Genomic DNA, 11,651 nt, shown 5'->3' with positions numbered 1-11,651 from the left:
GTTAAAAATTAGATTTATCAAATTATATTATTGCATGTTTTAGCAAAACTTGATTTATTATGAAAAGAATCATAAAATCATGTTTTCGGGTTCTAAAACAACAAAGATTCAGTGTAGAAAATTTTGAGCAGCTATGATCAGTTTTGGTGACTTAATTTTTCACGAATTTTGTGTTTAATTGTTAAACACACTGACTGAAAATTTGCAATAACTTTTTTCATGAGTTTGATTCGTACTTTAAATGAAATTTCTAAAGTCGTGTGATAGTATTAAACTTATTTAAAAGTTTGGTTTGACTAAAAGTTTTTAAAATTTGTTCAGTTACTATTTAGGTAACTTGAACAAGATACAATTTAGAAAACTAATTCATGTTCTAAATGTTAGAAATTAAAATATTATCTTAGATATATTTTAGGAAGTTTACCAAAAATAAAGAGGTTTCTAAAATTAAAAGGAGTTTAATTATGGAAAGAATTAAAATGAAAAGTCTTAAAAAGGAAAATTTCATTTCAATGAATTTCTAATAAGAAATAAGAGGCAAAAGGTTTACTTGAAGTGTTTTGAAAATGGAAATTTCTGAAACACTAAATTGAAATAATATAATACCAAATAATTTGAGTCTAGCACTTTAAGCGAATTAATTGATGCTTTGCTCAAATAACACATAAGATCATCAAGTAATATTGAGTTGGCATTTATTTCTATACTTTTGATTGTGATTATAAAGCATGAGGATGATTATGGACTTAGACCTTAAAAGATTAGGTCATGAATGGTTAAATTTATTGCAAAGGATATTTATTTTAAAATAAGGTCTGCGCAACTTGCTTTATTTTTTTTTTCTCTAGGATATAAACTTCTTTTCTCATTTAACTCCCCTCAAATATAACTCAAGGTTTCTTGATTATAAAATGTAATTAGTTACATCAAAGTGTAAAACTAGGGTTAGATAAAAAAAATTTTATAACTTGAAGATGGAGATCTAAAGGTGTTATAGAGATTCAAGTAGATTACAAGCAAAGCTTGAAGATGATGTTTATGTAAATCCCCTAGGAATTTGACCACTTAATTTCCTTAATGGCTAGAATTAGTAAAGTTCATAATTATCCTAGTAGTTGGCATGTAATAGATTTATTTTTCAATTTATATATATATATATATATATGATATATGTGAAATGTGCTAAATGCAATGCAAGTCAACAATGTGAAATCAATAAGACCTTAATTAATAAATTACTAAATAAAATCCCTATTAATATATTGCATCAAAAAGTTACTTTTCACTATATAACAAGATAATTAGGCTATTCTTTTAATTGAAGGCTTGTTGAGATACGCAATGCCAAACTTCTACACAAGTACGTTTGAATTTTTGGTGGATCTTGCTCAACTAGTACCATGTTGTTCAGATGTGTCACACATGTTCGCATATTATTAGAGGCATAGTTAAGTACAATGTACATGATGAATCTTGACAAGGAGTTGTCACCTAATTGAGCTAGGAGTTGTATAAGATATAATTGGTAAGCTAAGTTAAATATTTAATTAGTGTCATTATGGCTTGTTGAGTAACTCAAAGTCATGGTGGGATGAAAGGGATCCTAGCTTAATAAAAAGTTTTGAAGTTGAATTTCTCGAAATATTAGAGAAAGTTATTATTTTGATAAAATATTGAGAATAATCATATAAGATTCTAAAACCTTGTCTTTATAATTACATAATTTGTGTTAATGACTAAGCTTTATATATGTTGATTTATATAGGATCATGGCAAATAGTTTCTCACTTAGAAGCATACTTAGTGCAAATAAGTTGACAAGTCTAAATTTCACTAACTGGTTTCACAATATAAAGATTGTCTTAAAATAAGTGAAAAAGGCTTATGTCCTAAATGTTCCTATTCTTGAGAAACCTAACGATGATTCTACAAATGAGGAAAATGAAGCCTATAGAGTTTATATGAATGATGTCAATCAAGCCACATATATGATGTTGGCTAGTATGGCTTAAGATCTTCAAAAGCAACATGAAGCTATAAATGCCTTGAATATTATCTTAAACCTTAGAGAAATGTTAGACAAGGAAAGTCACATAGAAAGATTCGATATTTCAAGGGAATTGTTTCGATATAGGATGTCTGAAGGAAGCCATTAAAGCCTCATGTGCTTAAGATGATAGGATATATTGCTCGATTTGAGCAGTTTGGTTGAATTATGGATCATGATTTGAGCATAAACCTGATATTTTCTTTGCCATTAGAGAGCTATTCACAGTTTGTGTTGAACTTCAACATGAACAAGATTGAGGTAACCTTTTCAGGCTTATTGAATATGCTCAGATAAGTTGAGAACACCATCGTGAAGGAGAAGCTTTCAGTTCATCTTGTCTTTTCTAAGAAAGATAAAGATAAGAAAAGAAAATTTTATAAAAAAGATAAGGGTAAAAAAACATCAACTTCGAAAGGTATAAAGCCTACTGGAGGAGTAAAGAAAAATAAGGACAATGAGAAATGCCATTTCTGTGGCAAACTAAGGTATTGGAGGCGTAATTGCAAGGATTATCTTAAATCTATCAAAGGGAATAAATGGAAGCTTCCACATTAGGTATGAATCATATGATGATTTATTTTTCACTACTTGGTATATGATACTTTATTCTTTATTATTGATTTTAAATATGTATGACATATTGAAGGAACTAATGACAAGGAGTAGTGAAGAATAAGGTTATGAAGGGAACAACTTTAGTTGATGGTGATCAAGCTTGTTGATCTAGATTAGATTGTGAAACAATAAATAATTTTAAAACATTGAATGTTTTCATGGCATGATTATCAAGATGAGATGTTTTAGTTTTGGACTGATGGCTAAATATTTTATTTTATGTTTAGGAAATATAATTTATATTTTACGAGCATTGGATGCTTAGTTTATATATATTTATATATTTACATAATATCTTATTTTATTTTGAAATTATTTTAAATTATTTATCCTTAAGGATAACTTTGTGTACATGATAATCAATACTAAGTCATAATAATAAGATCATTGTGAGATTATATTTCTTTTGATTATGAATCCAAAAGGAAGTTAATGAGATGACTTAAATAAAATTGAGTCATAACTCAATGAATTCATAATAGGATTATGAACACTTGTAGTTAAAGAGTATTCTTGTTGAGATAAAATATCTAAATTAAGATTGCTTAGAATTAAAAAATAATTGATTATCATATTGAATTCATAAGAGATGAAACACAGAGCATTCCAAACCCAGTTAATCACATGAATTAACTTTTGAGAGGATTTCATCCCGTAACAAATGATAAACAACTTATAATAAGTAAGTGTACAAAAAGTTATGGATATAATGCCCCAAAAGAAAGTAAATAAGTTTACTTAGCAATATTTCTATACATGATAGAAATTGTGGGAGCTAATGACATTTTAAAGGTTAAGAGTTATGAAATTATAAACTCTAATAGATAATATCTATGCACAAAGATTGATTTAATGGTATGTATAATTCATGAGATGAATCTATTAAATACAAACCATTAGTAGGATGTATATTGATGCGCTACTCATATAAGATGAGTCTACTAAATGATCTAACATGAATTATTGGATAATAATCTTTATTCAATAAATTTAAAGTAAGTGAATACATTGAATAAGATAAATATATTTTGTGCAAATTATAAGGTTACTGAGAGTAAGATAAGTTACTCATTAAAAGTGTATAATATACATTTGTCAATCTAAGAAAAATAAAATAGGATTAATGAGTTAGAGCTTAAAAAGGGACTCAACAAAAGAATTTAGGATGACAGGTTAAAAGAGTTTAATATAAAGAGAATCCTAAATGTTAAAAGTGACATAAAGTTATAATTGAGTACATTGGAATGGTTCCAAAATAAGAGATAATTGCATGATTATATCTATAATTGGATACAAACATTTTGCTTAAACTAGAAAAAAGGAGAGATATTTTGATCATTGGTTTAATAAATCAATAAATGATTCCGAGTTGTTAAAGTAACAACAAAAGTCATAATAATGGAATCAAGGTCTTGTTGTGATCTAAATTAGTATTTCGATTATGACAATGGAGATTATCAAACATATAAATTAACATATTTCCAAATATTGCAATTTGAGTTATCCTAATAGAAACACTGTCACTAAGTAAAAGAGTTTGATATTGGATACATTAGTAATTGACTCAAGTGCAAGTGAAAGATTGTTGGTATATATCCTTGAGCAAATTGGATTGATCAAAGAATATATATTGTCATTTAATGCATATTAAATCGTATAATTATATGTGATAGAAGTTTTCTTCATATTAGTATAATAATAAGGAGTTGTTAAGTACTAATTGGATAAATTCCATAGAACATAAAGGCTTTGCAAGAGAATTGTAAAGTTACTTCAATTATGATATCACTATACATCAAAGCCATGTTCCTAATTATTGTATTGCAAAGGCAGGGTATTAACAATGTTCAAAGACTAGTACATATTAAGCTTCCTTACATGGGAGGTAAGTAGTCGATCTTATGGATTGAAGTATATGGGATACTTGAAGATACATGTGGGTGCTTGTTAAAGAAAAAATTCACTGAACACGACCTGCTATAAGAACTCTATTTGATATTTTACTCAAGTGTCTATGAAATATGTTCTCATATGATAGTCATGCAACTAGTCATTAGACTTGAGATATGATGTCATTTTGTATGGAAAATGACATACCTTGATTTCATCTTTATTGGTTTGAAGGCGATTATATGCCTAAATAAGGTATTTTTGGGTATCTCATGAAGTATATGAAGGTGAATGAGTGACCAAGAGAGAATTCATCACCCCAAGTGATATGAGGGGATGTATCTCAGTTATTCTCAATTTTTGATTAACTTGTATAAAGTCTTTGGTCAAAGCATTATGTATTTAAGGAAAGTTAGTTTCGTAAGTTCATAAGATTAGTTATGAATTATAAAGACTAATTTAGGATGTCATAAGTAAACATGAAGTCATGCTTTATGACATATCTGAGATATTTGATGAAAGGACTGTATTGCACTTTGGGGCTTATCACTGAAAGGCTTTATCTAATTTTTTAATTAACTCCCTAATATTTGGATGGTCATGGTGTATTCCTAGAAGCCGCTCATAATTTATATATATTTATACCAATATGTTAGAAGCCTAATGGGTCACAAATTTTAAATAACATGATTAGGATTAAATAAGGATGATCAATTAAGTTAGACTTAATTAGAATAGGCTAAAATAAAGTGAAAAAATTAATTAAGTTCACAAAGACTTAATTGAACTAAAAGAAAACTATTGTATCTAAGGCTACAACTTATATAAATATGTTATGTTAGGAAATTAAAACTCTACACCTTTAGCAGTTTCCTAAAAATAAGAAAAAAATAATAATTTTTTTATCTAACAAAAATAAGATTTGAGAAGATATTTTAATATTTTGTTTTAGAAACAAAACTTGCTAATACAAGTAAAATCTTACCTTTAAAAAAGTCTTATTCAGTTATTGTGTGGATTACTGTTAAAGACCAAACACTTGGGTGACTGAAGATTTGACAAATCCTAAAAGCTAAGAGGCAAGGATTTTAGCTACTTGATTTCACAATGATTTGTTCTCTTTTCCAGTTACTTGCTTCATCATAAGTCTTATAGATTTAATTGGCTCTTGATTATGATATTTAGAACAAGGGATGTAACTCTTAAAATTATGAATATTCATAATTTATTTACAAATTACATGAAAAACATAAATATTAATCTTATAAGATTTGACTGTTTCTCTGATTAAATCATATTTTATTTTTTTATCGCGTTATATTTTTAATTTTTTGATTAATTTCATATTTCGGTATAAGATCGAATCTCAGTAATTTTGTACAACAAAACCTAAATGAGTGGGAGTTATAATAATTGAAAACTTTACAAAAGTTATCCTGCATAGATAAAAGTGATTCAAACCTAGCAATTAATGGGAGATAGCTGCCATGAACATCAATCTTTTTCCATTGGTCCTTTTAAAATATTGAACAAGTTCAAAACAAGTGATATCAAAGCTTATCAATTTTTCACTGATATAGAATCATTTATAAGAGATACCATCAAGATCAAAGTAGACCAAAACTAAAGTGTGTTCCACTTCTTTATGAGTGAAAGATCCATTGTAGAATTAAATGAGGAAAAATATCATAGATCTCACATTGGAAAGAGATAGGGCAAGTCTTGAATTTATAATAAAAACCTTCCTCTACTTAACAAGAATGTCTTTTAAGAATTTGTTTAGCTTGCCTTTTCTTTTCTTTTTTTTTTTTTGCTTAAAAAGCTATTATGAAGTTATTATAAAAAATATTAACTTTTAAAATTAAACTAAAACTATTTGATGAATTTAATTTTATAATTTTTTTTATAGATAAGTTGTTTGGTAAAACAAATGAAATAAATTTTAATTTTTATTTAAATTACTATAAAGGATATTTAATGAATAACTTTCTATTAATCATAAATTACTTTGTTAACAATGAAAACAATGGAAAAAAGTTAACTTTATTTTTTATCTATTTAAAACAAAGTTTTGAAAATATAAAAACCATTCTCATATAATATAAAGTTTATAATTAATAATAAATTATAAAGAAAAGAATTTCACAAATAATTTATAACTAACATAAAATTTATAAATAACTAATAAATCAACAATTTTTATTTTCTATCAATACAATAGTTATTTGGTTGTAAACTTTACTCATGTAACTATTATCTAATGCTCTTCTATAAGTATATGAATTAATTTATAATTGAGATATTATATTTGTTAAACTCCTCATCTATAATACCACATTATCCAAAGTAATTATGAAGTGCTGTTGTTGAAACAATAATCTTTTCTTGTTTTATCAGCGAAAATGACTTCATATCACATAAAATATATCACTTGTTCTTACAAACTCCAATTGTTCATTCAATGACATCTTTTAATAAAGAATGTGTATAATTAAGTGTTTCTTCTACAGTTTTTGGTTGATTACAACCTCTAAAATGAAAAGTGTGATACCTTTTACTTTTGTAAGGTATTAGATATCTTTTTATATTAGCATAACCAGCATCTACTTACATAATATTTACTTAAAAAAAAAGTTAAAAGTTACAATATTAGTTCATTATAAAAATTCAAGAGATAAATATATAAAATAAGAAACTTTATTTCATAAAAATTATAAGTTATACCTTTCCAAAGAAAAGGGAACTCGCTCTTCAATTTTTTAAGCACAGTTGAAAAGATACCAATATCATATGCAGTACCAAGCCAACTAACATCCACAAAAGTGAATAGCATGCTCGACTAACAAAAACAACACCATTTAATATGGATCTGCACAACTTGCAGCCATTCTTCTGCAGTTTGATTTTGCCTGTAGTGACTCATGAACCATTGAAGCAGCTTCGGAGTATAAACTTAAAAGAGGAACTGGAGAGGAAGCCAAACCAGCTCTCGGCAACTAGCATGATTGTGTAACTTGATGCGTGCAAGAGCAGCTTTGCTTAAGCCCTAACCCAGGAACAAAATAAATAAAAACAAAAAAAAGAAGCCTCAAAGTCATAGGTTTAAACACGCCATGTAATCATCAATATCTCAGCAATTCCCAAGAATATACAGAAAAGAAGACAGCATTTTACAGTTACATCTCAAGCCTAGAAATTTTTTTGGGAGTTACGCCTGATAGAGTTTAAAAACAAAAACTACCCAAGATTATAATACCAACCAAAACGCCATCAAATTACTGAAAAAATCACAATCCACCACATTATCTAGCTAGAATTGTTAAGTATTAGAGTCATTCAGTCGAACTCAAGCATATGTAGTGGTATTGTGGGGTAATCCAAAAATCCACGATTATAACTGAAATGTTAGCACCTTTTAACTACATTGTCCAAACAAAACTTAAGAATCCAAGAAGATCTAAAAGCATGTCCAACTACAGACCAAAAACATACAATCCCTTACAACACTCAAATAAAAGCACTAACAGCATATCACAAGCCTTGGTATTTGCATTGCTAGCTTAGTCGAAGAGGCTGAAACCCATATCCTGCATCATTTAGAAATTGTATTAGTAGAGAACACATCAATAAAGAATGGATATGAATCAACTTCAGGGTAAAAGAAACAATTACATCATCAGACTCTTCCTTCTCCTCAACTTTCTCCTCTTTCTTTGCCTCAGCAGCGGGTGCAGCAGCAGCACCACCAGCTGCAGGAGCAGCAACGGCAACAGCACCACCACCAGAAGGAACTGAAGCCAACTTCTCCCTTCCAGCTGCAATTAACTCGGTGATATCTTTACCTTTGACTTCAGACAAGAGTAACTCTATCTTATCATCATCAGCCTCAGCTCCAACTGCAACATATCAGAAAAAGAATGCCCTTCCTGTCAGAACGCTAGACAGTTTTCCAAGTATTTAATTCAATGTCCTAAATTTACGTTTAGTCTCGTTACTTGGGTACTTTTGTTGCTATTTGCGAGTATTTACAATTTCAATTCATACAATAAAATATAATGGAAAAATGTTCATAAACCAAATAGTTACCCACCAAAATTTGAGAGTACACAATTTCGATATGAAGATTCCCCTAAATTCCATTCAAATCCCACAAAAGATAAAAATGACAGATAAACGAATCATAACTAAATTAACCATAAGACATCTAAGCGAAACACCATCGCATCAAAGATACAGTTTAAAAACACAAATCGAAGAAAGAAAAGAGTGAGAAATGACCTGATCCGAGAATATCCTTCAAATCATCCGCGGAAGGGCAAGTGTTCCCTCCCAAGACCGCGAGCAAGTAGGCGGCGATTACCTTCATTTCTGCTCAATTCAGAACTTGCGACGGCTGCGGCGGATGCTGAAAGCTAGGGTTTTCCAGAAAGAGGAAGATTCTATGCGTAGTTTAGGGTTTTTTGTTTTGGGCCGTCGTCCGATTACAATGGTGGCGGTTCATTTTTATTTTATTTAACGAGTTCTAGATATTAGCCTTGCTTTCTTTTACTGTTTGGTTACGTGGGGCTGTTAGTTCTTGTCACGGTCAATGAGTAACATGCTGTGAAGCCATTTGCCCTGCATCCGGAATAAGAATAGGATATCCCATTTAGAAAGATTAATATAAATTATTCACCTCTAACTAAAATGATTAGGGAATAAAATGGAAGAAGTGGTAAGTCAGTATATTTTTATTGCAATTTATCCTTTTCTCTTTATTTATATATGATATAGTAATAAAATATTGTGATTTTTATTTTTTTTGCAGCATTGAATTTAACAAAAAAGGATAAGATCAACACTTAATTGTTTTGGGCATTCTTATCACTTTGTAACTAGTTTGATTAAAATGTCTAATACTCTATTGTAACAATGTTGACATAGTGCAACAACTGAAGCTCAATATACCTATTAACAATAGTTTCTGTGTTGGAAGATATAAAGTTTGGATTTAAACCACCTTAATACATTGACTTTGTTCAATTGTAAATTTGGAATGCATAAACACTGTAACACGAGTACCCCCTCACCTTTTCCAGCAGATAACATGGTATAATTTATAAGTTTATTTCAGTACCTTTAATTCATTTCTTGTTCTATATTATAAGCCCATCTCCAGGTTGGACCCAAAGCTGACAACGCAGGTGAAGGCCTTAGGCAATCTTACGAAATATCCCAAAAATAGGGGATTTGCATCATTTAAATTTTTCACAACAAAGAGGCCCTAACGCAAGTGAAGAAACATGCAGGTTATACATGAATCCACCCACAGAGGAGATATACATTCATCAAACATTAGCTAGTACCCTGGTATTCGTTGCTGATAATATTGTTAAAGAAAACAATTGAGCTTGGCTATGCCACACTCAATAATACACCATCTGTAGTTTTAACGTGAGCAGAAAGCATTTTCAAACTTTAACCAAGCAAGCACCACAAGCATCAAGATTCACCTAAGCCTCCTGGCGATATGTTGGAATCACAAAACAGATGGTATCAGCTCAGATGATTAATATAAGGAAACAAAGTAGCAAAAACTAAAATCAGCTCCCCAAAATCAATTGTGTGAATTGATGCATCAATGTATTAAGGGTAGCTTGTTTGCTTAATAAGCCCTAAACTGAGATCGAAATTCCTATAGGCAACAGATATAAGCCAGGCATTGGCTAATGTGCCAACAAAAGAAAACAAACAAATACATTAGCATAAGAGGTTTGGCTGTCAGATACCACTGACATTGCCATCAGCAATACACCGGGTAAGGACATGACACAATCATCAATGGCTCAACTAGCATTTCCCATGTCTACAGAGAGCATAACAGGATTTCCCAATTACTCTTTGACATCAAATACTGATGCCTAGGAACTTACTAGTCACTAGAGAGCTTAAGACAAAATCAACTGCCATTAAAACGTTTTACATCAATATACCAGAAATCATAAACACTGAATTGTTTAGCAATAATCAAACTCATCGAGCCAAATGAACAATAAGATCCAGAAATTCACAATTATAATTGAAATGTTAATGTTTTCTAAACAAAACTTCCAGAGTTTCAAGCTCTAATTTCAACAGACCAAAACAAACATATAAAATATTGTAGGACTCAAAATAAAAGCACTAACTGCATATAACAACTCTTGAATGCAAACACGCCTGCATTTCCGGCTTTTAGTCAAAGAGGCTGAAACCCATATCCTGCAACAATGTAGAAGTTATATTAGTAAACATTAAACAACAGGCTAACAAAGAATAGACACAAGTCAACTTTAGGGCAAAATAATTACATCATCAGACTCCTCCTTCTCCTCGACCTTCTCCTCTTTCTTGGCCTCAGCAGCAGGTGCAGCACCACCGCCGCCACCAGCAGCAGGAGCAGCAACGGCGACAGCACCACCGCCACAAGGGACTGAAGCCAACTTCTCCCTTCCAGCTGCAATTAACTCGGTAATATCCTTGCCCTTGACTTCGGACAAGAGCAACTCTATCCTGTCATCATCAGCCTCAGCTCCAACTGCAATATATATTAAAAAATCAATCCCACATCAGAAAAACAAACAATTTCCCGAAGTTAGATATAGTAGTAGTAAATTATTAAATCACCATGGCAGATAGTTGGTGAAAAAAGAGGGAAAATTACCTGATCCCAGAATATCCTTCAAATCATCGGCAGAAGGGTTAAAGTTCCCTCCCAAGACGGCAAGCAAGTAGGCGGCGATCACCTTCATTTTTATCCGATCAAAAAAATTAGAGCGCGAGAGAGGAAACAGAAAAGGAGCCGCGGGGGAAGCAAGCTAGGGTTTCCGAGAAAGGATGATAAAATGTCGACGTAACTAGGGTTTTTGTTTTTGGTAGGGGCCGTTTGATTTCAATCGTGGCCGTTCATTTTCCTTTTCTCATAAAAAAAGGCCCAAATTGCAGAGTCGAGGCCATACATGTTAGTCTTTGATGAGCGCTCAATTTCAACCCAGCTTAAATGGGCCGAAGCTCATAGGCCAAGGGCATTTGGGTCATTTAATTACTCTCACCAAAATCAAAGCGCGGGAAAACTCTT

At 30.7% G+C, this 11,651-nt stretch overlaps 2 protein-coding genes across 3 annotated transcripts; both read right to left on the bottom strand.

Moving 5' to 3' along the window:
* Positions 1-7,272: 7,272 nt before the first annotated feature.
* LOC110412221 (large ribosomal subunit protein P2A-like) lies at positions 7,273-9,063 on the bottom strand. 2 transcript variants are annotated; one of them, XM_021422740.2, is made up of 4 exons: positions 8,834-9,063; positions 8,228-8,451; positions 8,081-8,142; positions 7,273-7,601 (listed from the first exon to the last, which is right to left on the bottom strand). In XM_021422740.2, exons 1-3 carry the CDS (start codon positions 8,919-8,921, stop codon positions 8,116-8,118), a joined length of 339 nt encoding a protein of 112 aa, XP_021278415.1. In that variant the 5' UTR covers positions 8,922-9,063; the 3' UTR covers positions 7,273-7,601; positions 8,081-8,115. The 2 variants fall into 2 exon arrangements, with proteins under 2 accessions (XP_021278415.1, XP_021278414.1); XM_021422739.2 differs by lacking the exon at positions 7,273-7,601 and having other exon boundaries at positions 7,921-8,142.
* A 1,517-nt stretch (positions 9,064-10,580) lies between these two features.
* On the bottom strand, positions 10,581-11,438 carry LOC110412220 (large ribosomal subunit protein P2B-like). Its single transcript, XM_021422738.2, has 3 exons — positions 11,238-11,438; positions 10,885-11,111; positions 10,581-10,795 (listed from the first exon to the last, which is right to left on the bottom strand). The coding sequence occupies exons 1-3, from the start codon at positions 11,323-11,325 to the stop codon at positions 10,769-10,771; spliced, it is 342 nt and encodes a 113-aa protein (XP_021278413.1). The 5' UTR covers positions 11,326-11,438; the 3' UTR covers positions 10,581-10,768.
* Between the last annotated feature and the right edge of the window lie 213 nt (positions 11,439-11,651).

The sequence above is a fragment of the Theobroma umbraticum genome, unplaced genomic scaffold (assembly GCF_002168275.2).
Source record: "Theobroma umbraticum cultivar Fairchild unplaced genomic scaffold, ASM216827v3 scaffold_95.0, whole genome shotgun sequence".
In the NCBI taxonomy this organism is placed as follows: domain Eukaryota; kingdom Viridiplantae; phylum Streptophyta; class Magnoliopsida; order Malvales; family Malvaceae; genus Theobroma; species Theobroma umbraticum.
This window is presented reverse-complemented; position numbering and strand designations above follow the sequence as displayed.